This window comes from Antechinus flavipes, chromosome 5 (genome assembly GCF_016432865.1).
Source record: "Antechinus flavipes isolate AdamAnt ecotype Samford, QLD, Australia chromosome 5, AdamAnt_v2, whole genome shotgun sequence".
NCBI classification, from domain to species: Eukaryota; Metazoa; Chordata; class Mammalia; order Dasyuromorphia; family Dasyuridae; genus Antechinus; species Antechinus flavipes.
In genome coordinates this window covers 164,699,775-164,722,219 of record NC_067402.1, presented here as the reverse complement: position 1 = coordinate 164,722,219, position 22,445 = coordinate 164,699,775, and the positions used below count along the sequence as shown (strand labels likewise).

General features: G+C 36.1%; 1 protein-coding gene across 25 annotated transcripts in view; it reads left to right on the top strand.

Annotated features, from left to right (window-relative positions):
* Positions 1-22,445, top strand: part of CELF2 (CUGBP Elav-like family member 2) — a 974,186-nt gene that overhangs the window by 903,395 nt on the left and 48,346 nt on the right. For all 25 annotated transcript variants that reach the window (XM_052000334.1, XM_052000335.1, XM_052000330.1 and 22 more), the window contains 3 exons: positions 1,804-1,962; positions 6,048-6,111; positions 17,553-17,687. In XM_052000334.1, the coding sequence (XP_051856294.1) occupies positions 1,804-1,962; positions 6,048-6,111; positions 17,553-17,687 (358 nt within the window). The remainder of the gene's footprint in view (positions 1-1,803; positions 1,963-6,047; positions 6,112-17,552; positions 17,688-22,445) is intronic.

The window sequence follows — 22,445 nt, the reverse complement described above, 5'->3', positions numbered from 1 at the left end:
TTCACAAACTTACCATTAGAAGGAGATGCTATAATTTGTTATGGAACAAATCTGACACAGCAATAACATCCCTATTCCCATACAAAACCACTTTGCTATATAATTTCCATTTTCAGAATGTTTTGAAAGTGATGAAGTGGTGAAATATGGAGAGATGACGAAAAATGAGTTATAGATTTAAAAATGGTGGCGATATTGTTTTTATGTAATTTACTGACATTCAGCATTCTTAACTGTGATTCAGGATTCGTGGGCTGAGTGATGATTTGCTAGAAGCAGAGCATTGCAAGAGCCACCTCATTTTTCTTACATTTTCCTCAAATCTATACTATTCTTTGAAAGAGAAATGAGTACCCCATGTGTGCTAACTACAATATCAAGCTGTAAACCAGTATCCATCCAAGGTGATCTGAAAAGGGAATACAAAGTTTGTTTTCTGAGGAGAAAAGCAAATTATCCTATAGGAAAAGGGGAAAGCTCATTTAAAAAAAAAAATGAAGAGAGAGAAGTCTATTACCAAACAATTCCTTTACTTAATGACTTGGGTGGAATTTCTTCCTTTTACTTTAAGCAAAACATAATTTTTTTATGATAAAACATGAAGGTTAACCAAAGTCAGGAGAAATACAACAATGTAGCTCTGCTGACTATTTTCTAAATTACTAATTTTTAAAAAGATGGTTGAGAAGAAACAAAATATCTCAAGCATGCAGTAGTATAGTGCTGTATTTTATTTGATAGTTTTGTCAAATGTAAAATTATGTTAGTCTGTTCTCTAACTTAATATCCCTATCCCCATCAAAATCTCCTTTATAGGAGAAGAGAAATAGAATTCTACTGGAGAAATTCCTAGAATGGTGGGGATGTGCTTAAAAAAGAAGAGGGGGGAAACCTATTGTTTTTCCTACTGCACGAAATGCAGTTGACTAAGAGTCTATTTGTTTTATGTTTCAGCTCTGGTAATGGAAGTTAGGGTGGATATGACATGGTAAGGGGAGGAAAGGTTTTATGATCCTCAGGAAGTTGTTTTGTATAAAAAGAGAAATCACATGTTCCTGCTTTCTTAATAGTTCTTACCTCCATTTCCACTTTCCTAAAATGAAAACCACATCTTCTTGCCACTACTCTCTAGATCTAGTGATTGTCAGGACCCTAATACTCAAAATTTCATGGTCCTAAAAATATAAAAATGAGATGATTTTCAATGATCATTCTGTCAACATGTTATTACTTTGACGTACTTATAATAAAATCCTTGTAATTCTAACACACACACACACATACAGAGAGAGAGAGAGAGAGAGAGAGAGAGAGAGAGAGAGAGCGCTAAGAATTAGTTAATTGAATGCATGAGAGACTTTTTCATTCTTGTTACAATTTCATCCTTTATTTGTCTTTGGCTGATATGTGGGAATCAATCATTCAATAATGAATCACCATTTATTAAGCACCTACTATGTGCTATAGAAACATCCATGAGTCCATCTATCAGGCATGTGACTCAGGAAGCTTAAAGAAGACTGTTAAAGCCTTTTGTCTCGATGAAGGTCCTGAAAAGGAAAAGAGAGAGCCAGAGACAATTCTATAAAGCGAGAAAAGGAATTCTATGGTTCTGAAATAAACTTGAGCATGAGCTCTATTCCGGTCAGGTCAGTCTTGGGGACTCAGGAACACTCCAAACCACTCTAACCCAACCACTGTAACTCAGGTTAGAGAGATCCCAGATCTGTCTACTTGAGGAGCAGAAGAAAGTTCCCTCTGTAGTGTAACTTCCTCTTCATTTTCCAATGTGTCCAACCACAGGGCTGTTCTTCACCTATTGTGGTGAAGTTTGCTGACACCCAGAAAGACAAAGAACAAAGGCGTCTCCAACAGCAGTTGGCACAGCAGATGCAACAGCTCAATACTGCCACTTGGGGGAACCTGACAGGCCTGGGTGGACTCACCCCACAGTACCTGGCGGTAAGTGCATCAGAAGCATGGTCTCCAAAAATATCAACTACATACACACCTCAATATACTTTAAGGCTACTCTTCTCTGGGACCCTCCAAGGAATTTGAGATTTTTTATTCATTTTTTTCACCCAAAATAATTTTCCAATTCTCCATGGATTGTTAAAGTTCATCCAGTTAAATTGAGTATGGTGGCAATTTTAAATCATTGGTACAAGAGTTGACTCACATATGATGCAGATTAGGAGGTGTTCGTGAGCTGGCTTTATATTATAGCCTAATTTGTTTTATTCAGGACCCACTTTTACAAGACTCCTGATAAGTGAGCCTTCCAGCTTCTGCTTGAACCTTTATTTCACTAAAATCAAAAGCTCACTATCTCATGAAGAAGTATTTCTAAGACAGTTCTTCTGGTTATAAAAATTATTTTATTGAATTATATATATCTAGTTTTTTTTGTCAAAGATGCAAAAAAAGTCCCTAGTTAGATGTCTTCATATTGTCTATAAAGATGATGTGACTTTGTCTAATAACGTGTTGAAAACCGTGAGCAACTAGGTGGAGCAGTATAGTGGATGGAGCACTAGAGTGGAGAGAATACTGGGACTGGTATGTAGAAAACATCGTCATGAGTTCAAATCTAACTGTGTGACCCTGGATAAGTCACCTAACTCTGCCTTTGTTCCTCTTCTATAAAATGAGGTAGAGAAGGAAATGGCAAACCACTCCAGTATCCAAAACAGATTATAACATAGGTAGTACAAATGTTATAATCACTATTAGGCACATGAGGAAACTAAGGTACAGAGAGATTGTCAATTGCCCAAGGTTAGATACTTCACGTTAGAGGTTAGGATTTGAATTCCTTTCCATTAGATCATTCTGTCTTTCTTTTTTTTTTTTTTTTTAATTTAGCATAGTGGAATGGAATAAAACAATTTCTTCCCACTAGACATATTCTATATAAATTAGAATAGAATGTGTAGTTGAGAAGTTCAAAGTGCTATTAGAAATTTGAGAAAGAAGAAATCATGATAAGTAGAGGAAAGAAAGACTTCTTAGAGAAGCTGGATCATGAATGAGACTTTGAACAAGGATAAAGAAGTGCCAGTTAGATGTCCTAGGATCTGGAGTTAGGGAGATTCATCTTCCTGAGTTCAAATCAGACACTTACTAACTGTATGACTCTAAGCAAGTCATTTAATTCTGTTGGCTTCAGTTTCCTTATCTGTGAAATATGCTGGGGAAAAAAAATAAACTATTCTAGTATCTTTGCCAAGAAAACCCAAAAGTGGGTCACAAGGAGTCAGACGTGATGGAATAACAAAAACAAATGGGAAAGAGGGCTAGGGAATGTGGTAAAAGGTATAAGGATATGAAATTATGAACTGAGTAGTCCAATTTGACTGAAACAAATGGCACAAGTTAAAGCATAAAAGATAGGATAGATCCAAATTGAAGGTCAGGCTAAAGATGTTATACATTACTATGTACAGAATAGAGAGTCACAGTATTTGAGTTAGTCACATTGCAGTCAAAAATGTCAAGAAGAGATTGGAAAGCAGGGTTTAAAGTTGGAAAGAAAATCATCCAGTCTACAGATTAAGAAATTCAGGTCCAAATAAGTTTAATATGCTTGCCTAATATAATATGAGAAATAATTAAAGTTTGAGATTCAGTTGAAGCGATACTTGAAATCCTGTTTCTCTAAAGATCCCTTCCCTTTAAGGTAGGGATTCTTAATCTGCCATCCATTGGTAAATTTCAAGGGATCCATGAGCTTAAATGGAAAAAAAAATCTTTATTTTCACTAACCTTTAATAAAATTTTAGTGAGGGAGAGGAGGTTTCAATTATACATATTTAGGCAACAAACATTCCAAAAAGTTCAGAGGCTTTACCCAATTTCCAAAGAGGTCACTGGCGCAAAAACACTTAAGAATCCCTGCCCTCAGGTTTTCCCATCATCCATGAGTTTTACAGCAACAGTGCCTCCTTGATCAAAGTTCTGCAAATTCTCAAGCAATTTATAACATAATTAATTTTAACAATATCTTTAAAATATATATAAAGTATACACACACACACACACACACACACACACACACACACACACACTCTCCACACATATTTTTGTGACAGTAAGCATATTACTTTTCCTCCTTACGCTTGTTTTCCTCACCTGAAAAAGGGGGCAAATGATTTCAATGATCTCTCAGACCCTTTTCATATCAAAAATTATAGATTAGGGTGAATGTATATTATTGGAGATTAGAGTATGTGTATATTGAAATATGGCAATTCTTGACATATATCCAATTTTAAAATTATGTCTCAAGAAACAATAAAAAACCCAAACTTATCCAGTAGTTCCCTATCAAATGTTTTATAGAGCTCTAAGTAAAATCCTGAAAAATATTTTAAACTATATTTGATTTTATAGCCCACCAAATATGCCAGAATCATAAATTTAAAGTTAATAAATTCAGTGAGTCTGGGGTTATTTCTAGGTATCACTTTTTATTTTTTAACTTTATTTTAACAATCTTTTATGTGTGTTTAAACTTCATATGTGCAAAATATATAATCCACCATTGTTAGATAAACTGATAACTGGAACAAACAAATGATTCTAGCAATTTTTTTTTAATCACTAACGTTCATCCATATTTGTGCTAGATTGGCCAAATTGACCAGCAGTTTAGGTATGGCATGGAGAGAAATCCCCACACACATATCTCACACACACACACATACACACACACACAAGCATGTGTGTACACATAAGTGTGTGTGTATATATATATGTGCATGCATATATGTATATACATGTATGTATGTGTACATCTCACTGTATACCTAATGATATGTCAATAGCCACTTCTATGTGGGCAGAGGAAAATTAATCATTTGTAAAAACTCTCAAGGTATCTCTGGAGATTTCCTCACAGATATATTATGTTATTTGCAAAGATTCTGACATATTTATAATCCATTGCTTCAGGCACTGAAACAACCTCTCCAGAGTTTTGACCAATAATGGGCTTCACTGTACCACTAGAGGAAAATGATTTTAAAAGTATGACCTATAGAAACAGGTAATGTGGTGTGTTGAGAACAGCACTGACTTTGGAACTAGAAAACTTGGCTTCAAATTCTGGCTGTTATCCAATCTTTGACAAGTAGTCTGGATTTCTGTTTCCTCTGTTCAACTTTTGATCAGTTAAAGAGGTTGGATTATCTGTATTTAAGGTGTCTTCCAGAACTAAATTCTCTGACACCATTTCTTATTTTTAATGCTCTTTATAAGTGTAGTTAGTTGGTACAGATGCTTTTCTAGTGACCCATTAGCCAACAAATGAGTGTTTTCACAGAGTGACAGAGGAATCTAAACTGGGAGGGAAGATGAAGGGATTAGAGGAATGGACCTTGATTGACAGAGATGAGTTATGGTAACTACTAGACTATAGAGAGTTATAATTAGTCACGCTATGTTGATTTCAATAGATTTAACACCTGGTTGTTAAAAAGAGTAAATTGATTAATTGTTTTAAAGCAGCCATGTTATTGAGTTTCCCCAGTGTCAGTGTGTTTCTTAATAGAGATTAGACATTAATATGGATTTAGTGCACAGACTCCAGGGACCTGCAGTCCATCAATAGGCAACAGTAGACAAATATGTAAAAGTAAAGGAAACTACATGTGTGCATACAGTTTCATTCGGAAGGCTCTTTGTGCCAAATGTTGTGGCTCAGGATTTGGGGGGAGGGTGGTCACAGAGTCAGACATGACTAAAACAACTCGGTTACAGCAATTTTTCTTGTTGTAAAGCAATGGGGTGGTACGATAGATAAAGTACCAGGTCTGGAGTCAGGAAGATTTATCTGTTCAAATCTCTTCTCAGGCATTTAATAGCTGTGTAACCTTGGGCATATTACATAAGTTCTTGCCTCAGTTTCCTCATCTGTTAAAAAAAAAAGTGTGCTGGAGAAAGAAAAGGCACTACTTCAGTAATTTTGCCAAAAAAAACCCAAATGAGTTTGACACAACTGAAACAACATCATAACAAATAACAATCTGTTCTTTCATTTGTAGCTTCTGCAACAGGCAACCTCCTCCAGTAACCTGGGTGCATTCAGTGGCATTCAGCAAATGGCTGGTAAGTCCAAAAACATGCATTGATTTCTAATAACGTGGCATTTTCTGAGGCCCTGTGGGATCTTTATTCTTTAATGGTCTTTAGATTAGGCAAGGGGGCAGACCGAGCAAGCCCAGAGATGAAATAGAGAAAAACATAATTTGTGACCAGTTGGGGTATCAGTGTGATGTGATGGAAAGAATGCTGGACAAAGGACAAGGAAATAGAATTGACTTCAGCTTTCGCTAGCTCTCTGACCATGAGACAAGTCAATTACTTTCTCTGAGCCTCAGTTTCCTTATCTGTATGGAGCAGATTTCTGGGAGTTCATTGATGAAGGGGACCCCACTGACTACACACAAAATTGAGATGATCACATTTGCCTTCCCCTGCCTTCCCCACCGACTTGTAAAAAAAGTGTTTTGTCAACTTTAAAGCACTAAATAAATCTTGATTATTATTATTAGGTACTTAAATTGGGACCTGCTCTGGAGTTGGTCTCCCTTTGAGCATTGAAACCTCAAATTCATTAGTCACAAATTGAGAAGGATCCTAAACTGTATCTTCTACCAGCATCAATGAAGCTAATTTAGGATTACAGAGGGATTTCCAATAAGATTTCTATATCCGGACAGCCAAATTAATGACAACCCTCTAACATTTTAATAATAGGCAGTCAATAAAAATGTTCTGACCTTCTTAATGAAAGCCAAGATTACAGACCTACCTTTGATACAAGTTTGCAATCCCTTGATAATCACAGACAATTAACTGGATGCCTTTTTGGACTCCGGTACCCGGGTTGACAGAATTGTGCAACAGAAGCTTTTATCTCGAAGTATAATCTTTGGTCTCTAGAAAAATCAAAGTGTGACTGTATTTGAAAGCTAGCTCACTGAAGGATTTCTTTTGGTAATGAGCTGTGCCAGTAGTAACTGAGGTGTAGTGATTAGTAAAAGGTCACTCCCACTGTGTGACCTTCCATGCTGATATCCTAACTTAACGTGACGCCAACGAAGGCAGTATGGGCAATAAATCAGAACACCAATGCCCATTACACCTGCTGCGAAAAGCAGTTAGAAAGCTTTTTCCTTGTTTGATTCCAAAAGGGGCGGGGGGAGAGAGATGACAGAATTTGGGATGTGAAAAGCAGATTCAGTTTATTTTAATCATGGACACAGAGAATCAATGAAACAAGACCTAAGTGCCCTGAATAAAAGACCAAGCTTTTTCATCCATCATTACTCTCCCCCCTAAAAAAAAAAAAAAAAAAAAAAAAAACCTTTTTTTCTTTCATTTCTTTTTCCTCCTCCTTAAAAAAAATCGTGTCTTTCGCTTCAGCCTGTTTCACTTTGAATGAATCTTGAAAGACTTTTAATGAGTATAGATGGGTTTCTCCCCATAGGTGTTCAATTCCAGCATGCCATTATTGCAGGAGCATCGCAGAAGAATATTAACTTGTTGTCTGACCATCTAAATTGGCCTGTGGATGACAATATTGCTGAATGAATCTCTATTCTGAAACCTGCCAGCCCTGCCCATACTCTCTATGGCATTGCTTCTGCTCTAGCATTTGAACCATCAGAAAAAATGTATCTTAATGTGATGAAATGAATGAGAGTCATTCAGTAGCATCCTTGCACTGCAGCTTGGGAAGCTGGCCTTGGAGCTCAGAATCACATTTAATATCTAACGTCATTTCAGTTCTGTTGCATGGATGAGAGAGGCAAGAGGAGCACAAGCGAGGGGAGTTTTCTGACATGGAAGGGTAGGTGATCCAAAGCATAGGTCAGGTGGGTTGTTTTTGCTATTAGGAAATGGCTAGTTTTTCCTCCAAATTACCTGGGTCCTCTAGGTCCAATATTAGGGGTTTCTCTGACAGGATGACCCCATGCTCCCACTGCCACATTTGCATTATTCAGAGGAGGTCATTGGGTCCCGAAACTCCTGCCAAGGGTGTTATTTCCTATGGGTACAATGGCGTGTCATTCTGCATTAGGATGCTGTGCTCCTCGATCTCGCCAACTACAGGTCAGATCATTAGTGCTTGCATGCATCATGTGCTCATTTAAATACCGTGTTTGTCTAGAGGAGCTATTCCATAAGGCAATTCCTTCACTTCATGCCCAGGCTGCTGAGCAGATGGTTAATTTAATGCCACTCGGTGTTTGCTTTGGGCCTTCCAGAATATGCCTTTCTTGAACCTCAAACATCTTAAATTCAATATACTGAATCTCAATAGGCTGTGAAATCAAATGCAGTCCAGTCGTCAATCAGCTCTCATCATGCTACATTTTCAAAATGGTGTGAAATGGGTGGTAGGTGCTAAAGTTCTGGTCAGTTGTTTCTACAAAGAGAAGGATTGTCCTTCACATAAAGAATTACAGAGTTAGCATCTTCTTAAATATTTTCAGTGTTAATATTTTGGTCTTTGCTTTCTAAAAGAGTAACTTGGACATGTTCCTGCTCTAATAACTTTTTACAAAGCTGCAAAATGAGACGTATTTTTTTTATTTTGCCTCTAAGGATAAACCGGTCCTTCAAGGTCAGTTAGTAAGGGCTCTCGCAGGGGTGTTATTGAGGTTCTCTCCCAAATTTGATACTTCATTGTGTGTATTGTGCTTAATACAGCTGCTCAGGTTTCTTCCCTTCAAAGCTCAGATTTGACTGTTGGGGTATCATTAAGGCATAATAATAGCTGATGAAAAGCACGTTAAGCATTTTGGAAGGCACCTGGTAAAGCTCAAACAATTGAGCAAAAAGCAAGAAGAGAAAGATCGTTTGGTAAAGTAGAAAAGGTCTTCTTCCCTTAGCTGTCAAAAGGCAATGAGGGCATAAAAACAAAGAATGAAATGCACAAAGGACTTACATTTTAATGGATTCAGGTGCATCTGTTGAGAACATATAAAATATATATTAAAAATACAACATAATTATATGTAAAGTAATTATATATAAAGGACTAGTATTTGGTGGGAACCAAGGAAGGTAATACTTTGGATGCATCTTGAAGGAAGAAATGAAATCTTTGAGGCACAGGCAAGGAAGGAGTAAAACAACCTCTACTTTCAAAGAGCATAATTATCATCTATCACATGAGACAACTAGAATATAAAAATATGAAAATACATACATATAAATATATCAGATAAGCAGGATAAATAGAAAAATAATCAATCCAAATAAATATGTTTGTTAGTTAAGGAGGAGAAATACATGTTGTTTGATGGCAGGAGACATATGTTCAATTTAATTCAGTAAGCACCTATATAATGGAATGCAGTGTATAAAATTTAAAAAGGTCCAGGCAAGAGAATTTCAGCAAAGAAAGTGAAATGTCTTTTTTGAAGCCAACAATATTTTTGTTATATGCAAGCTTTCATGCCATAATGGTCCATCTTTCAGGAGAGTGAGAGGTTTATAACCAAAGTGTAAAATGCTTACTTCCTACAGAGTAAAGTACTTTGCTGTTTGGGTAGAAAGTAAATCCATAGAAAGAAAAAAATTATTTTTAAATGACAAGACACTAAGTAATTGTATCAATAAAAATCAAGAGGCATGAGATATGTTTTTCCCTCAATCTCATTATTGCCCTTTCAATTCATAATTAACTTTAAACATCCATTATTGTTTGGTGAAAAGGGGAATATATATTAAATATAGGACCTAAAAACAGAAAATGGGTTGAAATCAAATCTTTGCAAACTGAAAGCTTTTAGGTATTTTTATTTCTTAGCTTTATATTTCCTTTGAGGCTTTTTCCTCCCCTCAAAAACAAAACTTGCTACAAACTTTCCCATTTCTCAAAGAGCTTTGATGTCTCATTTATTGGAATTTCTGAAACCTAGGAAAAGAGCCCTGTTTGTGATGTCTGACAGATTCTGGGAAGGCAAGGAATTGATTTTATCACTAGCTTTTCTGCTACTTAATTTCTTTATAACATGTTTTATCTCACATATAGCATTAGGAATAGAGAGTATAAGTATTAGAAGAAAAAAAAAATATATATATATATAAAATAAAAATCCTGCATCTGTTATTTATGCTATTCTGTGTGACCTTGGTCAAGTCATCAAGAGTCTGGGACTTTAGTTCCCTCATAAATAAAATAAGAATAAGGGTGAATTAGTAACCTCTAAGGTCCTTGAGTCTCAGTTTCCCCTCCTGTAAAATGAGAGAGTTGACCCTCTCCATGACCATATATTGTGTCATCCCTCTCCTATCTCAGGCTACCACACCCAATCTGCCTTTGTGGATTCCACCCTTCTAACCAAACCCAAAACCAGGTTTGAGAAAAGGCTGCTCTGCTGTTGAATTTTCAGGTGAATGCAAGTAACAATCTGAAGCCCTGTTAAACTGAACCGTGGTGAAGTTTGCCTGAAGCAAAATCCTGCTTCTATCCATTATGTAAGTCACAACCCTGGACATATTTGGTTCCAATATTGCTACTGGGAAAAATAAGGACAGAAATGTATATGTGAAAGCCTCATTCCCCAAATTCTGGAAATCAATTCGAAATTTATGAATTTGGAGCAGATTAGGAGGTAGAAGAGCTAAGAAGAAAAAACTTACTAAATAAACAGCAGAGATTCCAGAGCTATTGGTGAAGAGAAAGATGCTTTAGTAAAGCAGAAAAGATCTTTCCTTAGCAGTAAGCCTTCTTTCATATAGCAGTTCTCGAATTTTTTAATCTCAGGACCTCTTTATACTCTTAAATAATATTGAGAACACCCCCCCCCCAGGAGTTTTTGTTTATGTGAGATATGCCTAAGGATATTTACTGTCTCCAAAATGGAATCATCTTTTATTATTAGGAAAATAACTTTGATCTCACTAACTCCCTAAAAACATCTCAGGGCCCCACAGGTGTCTCCAGACCACACTTTAACTACTACTTTAGTAGTATTAAGTTTTTTTACATTAAATCTATTTTTGTATTTTATGTATATATCATATAGTGAGATTGACCAAAGTGAACCCAGGATGAGTGGAATCCAAAGGCTCAAAAAAATTTCATGATGAGAAAATTCGATTTAAAAAAAGAAAGAAAAAAAAGAAAACAGCAAATTTTCACAAACAAGATATGTCAGCCCTGGTTCTCTGAAAATAATGTTTTAATGTAACAAGTTGAGGAAAAGGAAAAGGAAAAGAAGGAAATGGAAGAAGAAAGGGAATGGAGAACAGTACTCTACCCTGATCTGAGAGGCTGGGGACTACCAAACTGATAAAGTAGAATCTTGGACTCCCTTATCCCCTCATTCTATAGAACTTTATCTGTGACAATCCAACACTACAGAAATTTCCTACGAATGTACTAATAGGCCTTATGAGAATGTTCTATAACCACCCATCTGTCACTTTTTAACAGACCTGATTGGCAAGCACTTGTAACAACTGACATCTGTTCTTCCTTATTGATATGCAGATTTATGGTAATTGCTATGAACAATAAGACACAAAATTACCTAAGGTGAACATTAAATTAAATTTTCATGCCCTTCCCCTTATAAATAATTTTTGTATAAAAAAAAAAATCTTAAGTTTCTAGCAAGACTATTACACAACTGTTTTTGTACATAATTTCATTGTTTGGTAAAGGGTTTTCCCCTCCTCCATTTGCCAAATGACTAAATGAAAGCTGATCTCCATATTACCAACTTTTTGTCAAATTGATATCAGCATTCAGGTTTAATTCATAATAGCATTTTAACCTACAGGTCTGATTTTTTAAAATTCATTTTTCATGTCTAATGCTGTCAGCCTCCTTAGAACTATATTAATTTCTTGCTCATAAATAGAAGAGATGTTCTCTCTCATTTTAAAAGATAGTCTTCCCACAATAAACATACTTTCAAACGTTTTGTTTCTTTCTCCTGTTTGCTGTACCAGTTTCCTGCCATGGTGACTACCCTACGTCTGTTGTTCAGGATTCTTGCGTAGCAGTAGTTGAGAGACAGAATGTGTTAACCAGACAGGTATAAAGCAAGCTGCCAAGGGAAGGAGGTAAAAGGGTGGGAAAGGACCAGGAATAGACCCTGCATGATGATACATACATTTTAGAAAGCTGGAAAGGACACTGTTCCAAACTAAATAACTGCATTAGCAATCTGCTATAAGGCTGTCAGACTACTTGTGGCACCTTTCCCCACCCCAAAAGACTGACTCAATTCTACAGATAGATAATTCAGATTTAGTAAGTAACAGGGAGCTCTCTCACTCCCAGAAGAGGGAACAGTGGAGATTTTGAGACTGTTGGCACAAAAGAAATAGATAATGTGGTGAAATAGAGAAGAATGATTTACTTAAGGAGGATGACCTACTTAGACATGAGGAATGAGAATATAGAATGATGTCATTCAACCTGGAAAGCTTTCTTAGCTTATTTTTCTCATGCTTTTTACCAAATTTTCTTTTCTTGAGGAATTCATTTCCTTCCCTCTCTCTCTCTTCCCCCCCTCTCTCTTTCCTTTTTTTTTCTCCCCCTCCCCTTCCCTCCTTTTCTCTTCTCTCTTTCCTTTCTTCCCTCCCCCCTCCTTCCTGGCACTCAAAAAATTGCTTGACAAATTCTCCAAAATGGGAAGTCTTGGATAAGATGATAAAAAACCCAGATTTCTCTGAACTCTAGAAAACTGGCCTATATATATTCTTTTCATATAACTGTTCAGTGTGTCTGTAGAAAGAACTAAAAAGTCAATCAAATATAAGTATGTCTTAGAGAACCCTGAATTCGGCATTTGTATAGACCTTCTTTTCCTAATCTATAAAATTAGGAGATTGGACTAGATTGCTCTAAGGTCTCTTCTGTTTTAGGGAATGAGATCTCAGTGCTCAGAATCTTTTTCATAACCTTATAGGAGACAAATTTATTAATTATACAAGCATGATTGGAGTAGGAGGAAAGGAGAGAGAGAGAAGGAGAATACATCAAGGGCAGTTTTATTTCCCTTTCTTGGAATTCTCTTTGCCCCCAAACCATTTCTACTTATATTTTTATAGTAAGCATCAATCTAAGACAAAGTTTCACATTTTAAATGAAACGAGTACAAAGTTTAGGATTTGTTTCACTGTCCAGAACTGTCGGAGTGTTAATATTAGGAGGGGTCTCTTTGGAGCTGCTTGGTCTCCCTGGAGCCATTAAGTCCAGTCAAGAGTAGAGAAAAAGGTACTATTTTTGATTGTTTTAGCCAAAGAATGTTTCTGTTCTTAGATTAACCATCACTTTAATCTATTTTCTAGGAATTCAGAGTTGCACCTTGAACTTTGTTTCTCTTTAGAAACAATGATAGATAGGCCTTTGACCAGGATTAAAAAACAGGACTTCAGAGTATACTGCTGCCTAGGAATTTGATTAAGTACTGATATTTTTCTCTTAAGTGAGTCCAAATGGGTTGTAGACAGAAAGAATGACATCATATTTCTTCATATACTACTCAAAGGGAAAAACTCAGAAATCTCAGCTCCTATGATCCTATTATCCCCATTATAGAGAGATAAGAAATTGAGGCTGAGAGTGAGAGGATCCAAAAATCTTTTGGTACATCTACATTCACAAAGAGAAACCTGATGCATCTCTTATCAAGAAATGCAGGAAATCTTAATTAAGGAAACCAAGAAGTAATGCTCCAATGTGTCCCTTTCACTTAAGATTCCCTGCCAGTGATAAAAGACTTTGGACCTAGAGATAATATAATCTTAATTTTCATGGATGGATAATTGGAGAAAATGTAGAGAGGAATGAAGAGGCTATATTTCTGTCCTTCCCACACTCATTAAATCCAGAATACCCAGGTTTTAACATGTAGATGGTCATTTGTCTATCTTTGTATAAATGGGTTGTAGCATCTTCTGTATATTTCCCTCCATTTTGTCCCTCGATACTCATCTCTGATATTTGTTTTGTACCAGAAGGTAAGATTACTGATAACTGATTAGTACCAACTAAGAAAAGGAATTTATTTATATGCTTATCTTGAGACACATAAAGGAAAGTACTACATTTTTTTTTGTTCTTGGACCAAGGATTATATCTTATTGCTCCTCAAAAGCACTGATTGTGTCTCTCCTCTCTCTCTCTCCATCCCTGTTTCAATCCCAAATGCCCAAGTCAGTGCTCTGTTGTCAGAGTTCAGTGCCGGAAGAAACCTAGCCATAATAATATAGCCAGTGTGAAAAAGAGTTAATACGTGTGCTGATGTGAGAATGATGAAAAGTTTCAAATCCATGACCCATAATAGCTGGGGTTCATACAGCAATTAGAGAAGGAAGCTAATATCACCACCTTGAGAGAGTAAAAGATAGTTTAAATAATGTTAGAGAGGGAAAAGCTTTTGTTCTTAAGTGACTGGTTTGTCTTTATAGAATGAAGACAAAGGAACAGATTTGATCATTTCATGGACCATTTGGCCTCACTCCATGCCCCAGAGTATATTCATAATCTTAACCCATTGTCTCTTACAAATGCATCCTGTTGGTCCCAAGCACTGTCCAGATTAGGTTGCAAACACCTTTGTATTTATTTATCTACATGCAACCTAGAAAGTCACCCTAGACTACATTGTGAAGCAGGTAAAACTGATATCCCTCTTTTCAGGTGGCAAAGTGAAAATCACTCTGATTTTGAAGAATTTAAGTTCCAGTTCTGCCACTTACTAGTTCTATGATTACAAGTAAATGATTTTTTATCTCTGAGCCTCAACTTTCTTCTCTGTATGATGCAAATAATAATACTACACAGTATTATTGGTGTTGTTTTTCTTCCTAGATAGAGTAATAGAAGGACTTATGGACATGGACCTTTGTTTTCACCTGTTTCTTTAACTGTAAAGTGAAAATAATAATGGCATCTATTTCGCAAGGTTATTTTGAGGATCAAATGAGCCAGATGTTGCTTTCCAATCCTCAAAATGCTATATAAATATTAGTTATTATTAGTAGTATTTCTGTCCCAGAGCTGAAGGTACTCAGGCAGCAGTAAATAGTTGAGATACTCAGCGTATCTTGCAAGCAGGTCAGCAAGGATGAGCATGAAAGTGCAACTCTAGTAGGTGAGGCAAATGTGAATGGATGTGCACTGAATGCCTGTGATGTATGGAAATAACTCGTGTTTGTATAGCACTTCAGAGTTTTCAAAGCCCTTACCTCTAAACAACCATGGAAAGGAACTTTAAGAACAACTGGATAGAGAGCAGATCATATCAAGTGAAAAGATCCGAGAGCTTTGGCAATATTAGTAAAAAATAAACAAGTTGCTCTCTCCCTTTGTCTCACCCCCAACCATCCATTCCTTTAAACCTTAATTTCCTCATTTGTAAAGTGGAAATAATAAGAATACCTACCTCTAAATGCCACCTTACTCTCTTTCCCTTCTTTTCATTAGACTCAAGACTAATCATATATAATTTATTTTATTCGCAATTGTGTATTCCCTTACTGCCAGGGGTCCTCAAACTTTTTAAATAGGGGGCCAGTTCACTGTCCCTCAGACTGTTGGAGGGCCAGACTATAGTAAAAACAAAAACTTTGTTTTGTGGGCCTTTAAATAAAGAAACTTCATAGCCCTGAGTGAGGGGGATAAACATCCTCAGCTGCCGCATATGGCCCACAGGCCATAGTTTGAGGACCCCTGGACTGTTGGAGATATTTTCAAGGAATCAGAGAGTCTAGGAACCTGGTCACTGGCTGTCATCCACAGAAGCACAAATCTTCCATTTGCCACATTTTGTTTCCTCTCTCTTCTGCTCACTTCTGTTCTCATTTTTTCTTCACATCTTCCAAACGCTAACCCTAACAGTTAACTAAAGAACAAGAGAATGTTCTTTTTTTCTTCCTGGGATGGTTGGAATTTCTACTGGTTTAAGTGATATTTAATCTTAAGGTTGGTTAAGATTTTGGGAAGTACCCATATCATATCATGGAGGAAAGTGGCTTTTTGCTTCTGTGTCACATGCTAAACTCTAGAATATGACTCAGGGTAAGACTCCAGTTCAAATCTGGCCCTGGACACTTACTTAGTTATGTGACTCTAGGTAAGTCACTTAGCATTTGTTTGTCTCATTATTATCTTTATTTATCTCCAGCATTATAAAATGAGGAAATAACTACTTACCTTCTCAGGTGGGGAGGCTAGGTGGTACAATGGATAGAGCACTGAGTCTGGAGTCAAGAAGACTCTTCTTGAATTTAAATGTGGCCTCAGATATTTACTAGTGGATAAGGCACCAAGTCCTGTTTGCCAGTTTCTTCATCTGTAAAATGAGCTGGAGAAAAAAATGACAAATCACTCCAAGAAAATCCCAAATGGATCCCACCAAGTCAGACATGGCTGCAGGTCAACATTTTCTCTCAGAAAACCACATATTGACATTACCTATGTTTCGTTGTATTTATATTTTTATTATTTATAAATTATATACATGATTATGTATTCATATATGTACATAAATTATAGTTTAATCTGGTTGAAGCTGAACAAGAGAGTTTTAGAAATCATAAGAGGGCCACATATTTGACACCTCTAGTATAGAAAGACTTTTTTATCCTTTAATCCAGATCCATAAAATGACTTTAAAGATGATCTAGTCTAATCATTTCATTTTTTAGAGAAGAAAACCGAGACTCAAAGGGATTAAGTCATTTGCCCAAAGTCACACAGCTGGCAATGATAATCACTGGCATCCATCTAGAGCTTTTCTTTGTGTTATCTCATTTAATCCTCACAATAACGTGAGGTAGTTGCTGTTATATTGCCAACTGAAGAAACCGAGGCTAGCAATTCAAATGTTTTGCCCAAGGTCAAAACTGTTTTCCCCAAGGTCACATGGCTTATTGAAGGATTCAAACTCAACTCTTCCTAACTCCAAGTCCAACATTCTTTCTACTATACCACCTACCTGCTTGTAAGCTGAAATAAGAAGCAGACTGGTGGGATTTCAGCTTAGGTGTCCCAACCCCAAATATGGGATCCTTCCTGCTATCTTCTGCTATCTCCTTGTACCAGTGGATAAAATTGGATTATTGGGAGTAGCCTAAATAAGGCAGGTACTTCTAGCTGGTACTCCATTCGAATGGTGTTCTTGTTAAAGCATGTCAATTCATATATTTTTTATTTGATCAGATTTATTTCATGTCACTATATCCCAAATAGCAAAAGAAATTGTTTTGTATGGTTAATAGCATCTCATTTATGGAAGTTTTGCTTCCAGTGTAAAAAGGAGATAAAGAAGGAAGCTTCCATTCATACTGTGGCTTTCTATACAGCAAATAGAAGGACCAACAAAGTTTAGCTTGAGTTGTGTATAAGCAAAAAGGCTTGAAGGAATGGTAAGAATCAGTGACCAAAGAATATACCCTGCTCATCATGGTCATTTTAGAAGCCTTCTCTGGATAGGAGACTGGACAAAGAAGTCAAACCTCTCTTAACTATATCCCTCTTGCTAAAACTCTAATTTTTGTTCTTCATACAGGCATGAACGCTTTACAATTACAGAATCTGGCAACATTAGCTGCCGCTGCGGCTGCTGCCCAAACCTCAGCTACCACCACCAATGCAAACCCTCTCTCCACAACAAGTAGTGCCCTGGGAGCCCTCACGAGTCCTGGTAAGAGAAATTCATCTAATTCCCAATTTTTGCAAGGCAGAGAACCTCCATCTGGGTCCATGAACAAATGTTTCTCACACCCATATTCTAGGATGGCTGTTTCTGGTGGATGGCTAAGAAACTAAATGGGAAAGATGGCTGTGTTTTTCATTTGTTTTAAGAAACAAAGTTTGAGGTTTTTTTCTCAAAAAAAAATCTTAAAGAGAGAAGAATGTTCAGGAAGGAGAGGTCTAGAGATTATAAAATCAAAGATTCACTGCATTAACCCTAACCCAGAGTCCAAAAGAGTATTGTCTGACATTGCCCCAAGGTACTTTTATAGAACATATTATCCTTTCTGTACTGCACCTTTTTCCCCCATAAAGCTTTATTTAAATCCAATTTTTTTTTTGTAAATTGAATTATTGATCATCTGTATTAAATTTTTCTCCTTAAATTTGCCCCAGCTGACCCGCCTTTCTATCTTTAAAATTCTGTGCACAGATTCGGATGGGCTTACTTTTCAATACATCAGACAATTAAAAAAAACCCAACTTGTTTCCCATTTCCTATTCTTTTGTAAGATTTCAAATTATTCTAATGTGATTCCCATACTAGTCCAGCCTTCCAGGTTTGATTTAGCAGTCTATTGTGGAGTAATAAAAGAGCAATGTGCTTAGAGTTAGAAGCCCCTGGGTTCAAATCCAGATTCTGCCATAGTGACTGTGGCCATAGCTTTTAATTTCTCTGAGTCTCAGTTTGCTATCTCTCTATAATGAGGATAATGGGACCTAAAGAAAAAAAAAAAAACTAAAACAACTTACATTTTGTGACTTATTTAGAGGACCCAAATATTTGTATTATCCATCTATTCAAGTTTGTAAGTGTTAAACTTCATAAACATTAAAGTGGCATAGAAATATGCCCAAAAAATGCTTCTTTGTAAGGTCTTTTTTCCTCAAAAACTTTGTCCCTTTATCCTAAAAGGAAATGTCCTTTTTTTTCATGGCCCAGATATATTACCACTTATATGCTGACATAGCTGCTTTTCAGACACTAGAGTTTACATAAATATCCAAAGAGTTCTCACCTTTTGTTTTTCTCCTGTCTAAATTTTCTAGACTTTTAAGTGTGACTTCACCCCTTTTTGTGCCCAGAATAGCAGCCCAGTGTTGAGACAAGGCTGACAAGATCATGCCGTGATTCCTTTTAAAGAGAAGACAAAATTTAAAAAAAAAAAAAAAAAGAAAGAAAAAACCCACCTTCTGACTGTTGAGCTGGTTTAGTCATCACAGCATGCTTTATTTCAATCTGTAGCATCCTTGCGAACAGAAGACCCTGGCCTATTTATTGCCTAAGGTTCTAGAGAATCAGAAACAATACTAAAAAACAGCCATACTTTTTTAAAGATTAAGAATCATCAGTATAGATACTATATTCGAGTGCAAGTCATCTTGAGAACCAGTTCTAGGACCTAACATACCTAGGACCAAGTCCATTTTTTTTTTTTGCTCATTTCACTTTACAGCATAAGTTGCTATCATACAAAAGAGATGATACCTAAATATTTTGGGACCCTATCTAATAAGGCTCTTATCAAAAAGAACTGAGTTGGAAAGGGATGTGGATGGTTGTTGTATTTGCTTGACCATATATCTTTTTTCCTGGAAACTACCCCAAAAGGAAAAAAAAAAAAATATGTTCTTCCTTCCTTCTTTCTCATTAACTGGAAAACCACCCCGATAAAGTGTCCTTCACTTTAACCTCAAAGTAATTTTTCTACCCTTCTGTGTATTCTGTTAACTGGAGTATTATAGTAAGTGATTTTTTTCTCCCTCTCCTTTGTGTAGGAAAGCCCTGCATAATAGCTGAAAGGATTTCCCATTAAAACTGAGCTATAGTAGCAGAAACAATTTAAATCTGCATTTCAATTATTTTTCTTAAGTGTAACTAAAAAATGTGGTGTTTAAGTGAATGTAAATTGTTTGTCTAATTTCCATCAGGGGCTAAGTCAAAGCCTCAGAAAATGTGGTTGGTAGTGTTTCTGGATCTCCAGTGAGTCCAGGAGAATTTATATGAAATATTCCACTTTGAAATAGCTCTTGAGGTTAATACCATTATTTATTTTTTAAAACAAATAAATAAGGCTAAATACCATTAAGATGACCCAGTAGAACTGTTAAATGGCACTGCGACCTCTTTTTTTTTTTAAGTCCCCCTGAGAATTCTGCAGTTTTAAAGCTATTACTGAGGGTTTTTTTTTTTAATACCACTTCTTAAGCTGCAGCCAAATTCATCTAGAAAGGAGAGGGACAATGCAATCCCCCAAACTATTAATTTTTTTCATAATTGTAAATTTATAATTTCAATTTTGCATGCCCAGGAAAAGTCTCCCTAAAGCATTATTATAAATGATTTTAAACAGCCTTTGCTTAAAAAACATGAAAGATTAAGCTTTCATTTTTGTAAAAATCCCCTCAGGCAATAAATAGGTTCTTTTGTCTCATGGCCTTGAAATAAAAATTTAAATTGTTTAAATTGCCCATGGTTAGAGTAACTGTTTCATGCAATTATCAGATGGTAGTGAATAAAATTGAAAATTAAATCATGAAAGAATAAAAACCAGGTAAATGCATATTATGCCTTTCATGAGTTTCTCACAGGTCTTTTGAAGCTTCACTTAATCAACTTTCTTGTCTTATATTTTGATATGATAATTGTTTCCTTTATTTACATTAATCTCTTCTATTTCATTAATTAATTCTTTGGTCATTTTTTTATCCAAATTTGAACTTGTTTTTAGGGAATGGGACTCAATACAAAGACAACAATTGTGTAGTATTTCTACAACTGAGAGAGGAAATAACGGTCACTGTTACCTACCTATCTACTTAGGGGGCTAACGTGAGGAGGATTAGTTAAGCGTGTTTTCCGAAAGCATTTTGAGAGCTATGAGTGACAGCACTGTTGCTACGGTACCTGAACATGTTTCTTTAGAGTTTTCTACTGGTCGTGATGGCATATGCCTATAATTTCTTCTGTTGATGAAGCTGAGACTGGTGGATCATTTGAATTTGGGAGCTCTGAGTTGCAATGAACTAAGTCAATTGGATGATCACATCAGTTTTGCCACCAATATAGTGAGCCTCTGGGACACAGGCTAATTGATGAGAAACAGAACAGGTCAAAGCTCTCATACTCATCAATAATGGCGTGGGGTCCAAAACTGGCTGATGTACTCCAGCCCAGGAGAGATAGGGAAAACAAGTCTCAAAAAAAAAAAAAAAAAGTTTAGTCTATACCATTATTGTTACATCTAGTACATTGTTTCTTCTTGGTGAACTTTCTTTTTTTTTTAAATAAGAATATTTTAAAGTTCCTCATTTGCCTCTCTGAATTGAGATTCAATGATGTATATATAAAAATCATAAATAATTTCTTTTGATGGCAGAAGACACTTTACTATATGGAGATGACTTTTCCCCCCATTCTGTACATATGAAGCACTTAAATTTTCAAATAGCTTTAACCTATGACTGTAGGTAATACTTCTCCCCTTACCTTAATAGTATTCTCTACCTCTTTTGAGATACATTTCATGTATGTCAGTTTTCAGGTAAATGGTTACAGTTCCTTTCCAGCTATCTGAGCTTAGAAAACAAAGACTGGATGTGATTTAATGCCACTCAAGCCTACCATAGCAATGGCAAATGAGTGATTTGAACTTATAGATTTTATGCATACATATTCAGTTTCACAGTTTAGCAAAGAGAGAAGGAAAAAAACCCCACATTGAACTTAGCAACCAAATGAGCAACAGAAAACAGTTATGTACAGAAGAAACAATTCTGTAACCTTCACACTTTTGATTTTGTTGCTTGCCAATCTTATAATCATTCACACTTATTATCATTCATCAGCCCTTATTTCATCTGTCTATTCATATTCCCTGAAGAAACTCCCTAAATATCAAGAGAAGCTCACTATAGAAAGGGAGGTGATTCATTTACCAAAAAATCATTTGTCTCAATTGCCTAGTAGGGGGAGAAGGGAGACTGAGTGAAGAAGTTCAATAACATTAGGACCAGGTTTAGGCTTATCAGCTTGCCCAGTGCAAATTATTGTGACAATCAAGGAACAACGAATGATGGTTTTCTGTTATTCCTTCCCTTCCCACCCACACCCCCCACCCCGGGAAACCAAAGGACTACAAATTGGTGTTGGAATGACTTTAAAAGTTATATGACTCAACTGCTTGATTTTATGGATAAACTGAGGCCCAAAATGATTAAGTCATTTGCCTAAGTGCATACAGTAAGTAGCAGAGCTGGGAATTGAACCCAGATTATTATTTTTTTTTACTTCAAATTCAACACTCCTTTCATTGTACCATAATGCCTTGGTCCTCAGCAGTTAGCAGCACGATGGATAAAGCACTGCATTATATCTGGAAGACTCAAATTCAAATTTAGCCTCAAGACAATTGCAAGTTTGATAATCTTGGAGAAGTCATTTAACCCCTATCTGCTTTAGTTTCTTCAACTGTAAGATGGGGATCATAATAATATCTATCTCCCAGAGCTGTTAGGAGGATGAAATGAAATAATAATTATAAAGCACCTAACATAGTGTTTGTCACAGAGTAGGTACTTAATAAATGCTTGTTCCTTTCCTCCGCTCTTCCTTATTTAATGGAATAGAAATATCATAATCAGAGAGAAATCTTAATTATCATAAGAGATATTTACTGAGTGCCTATTATGACAATGAGAGAGATAC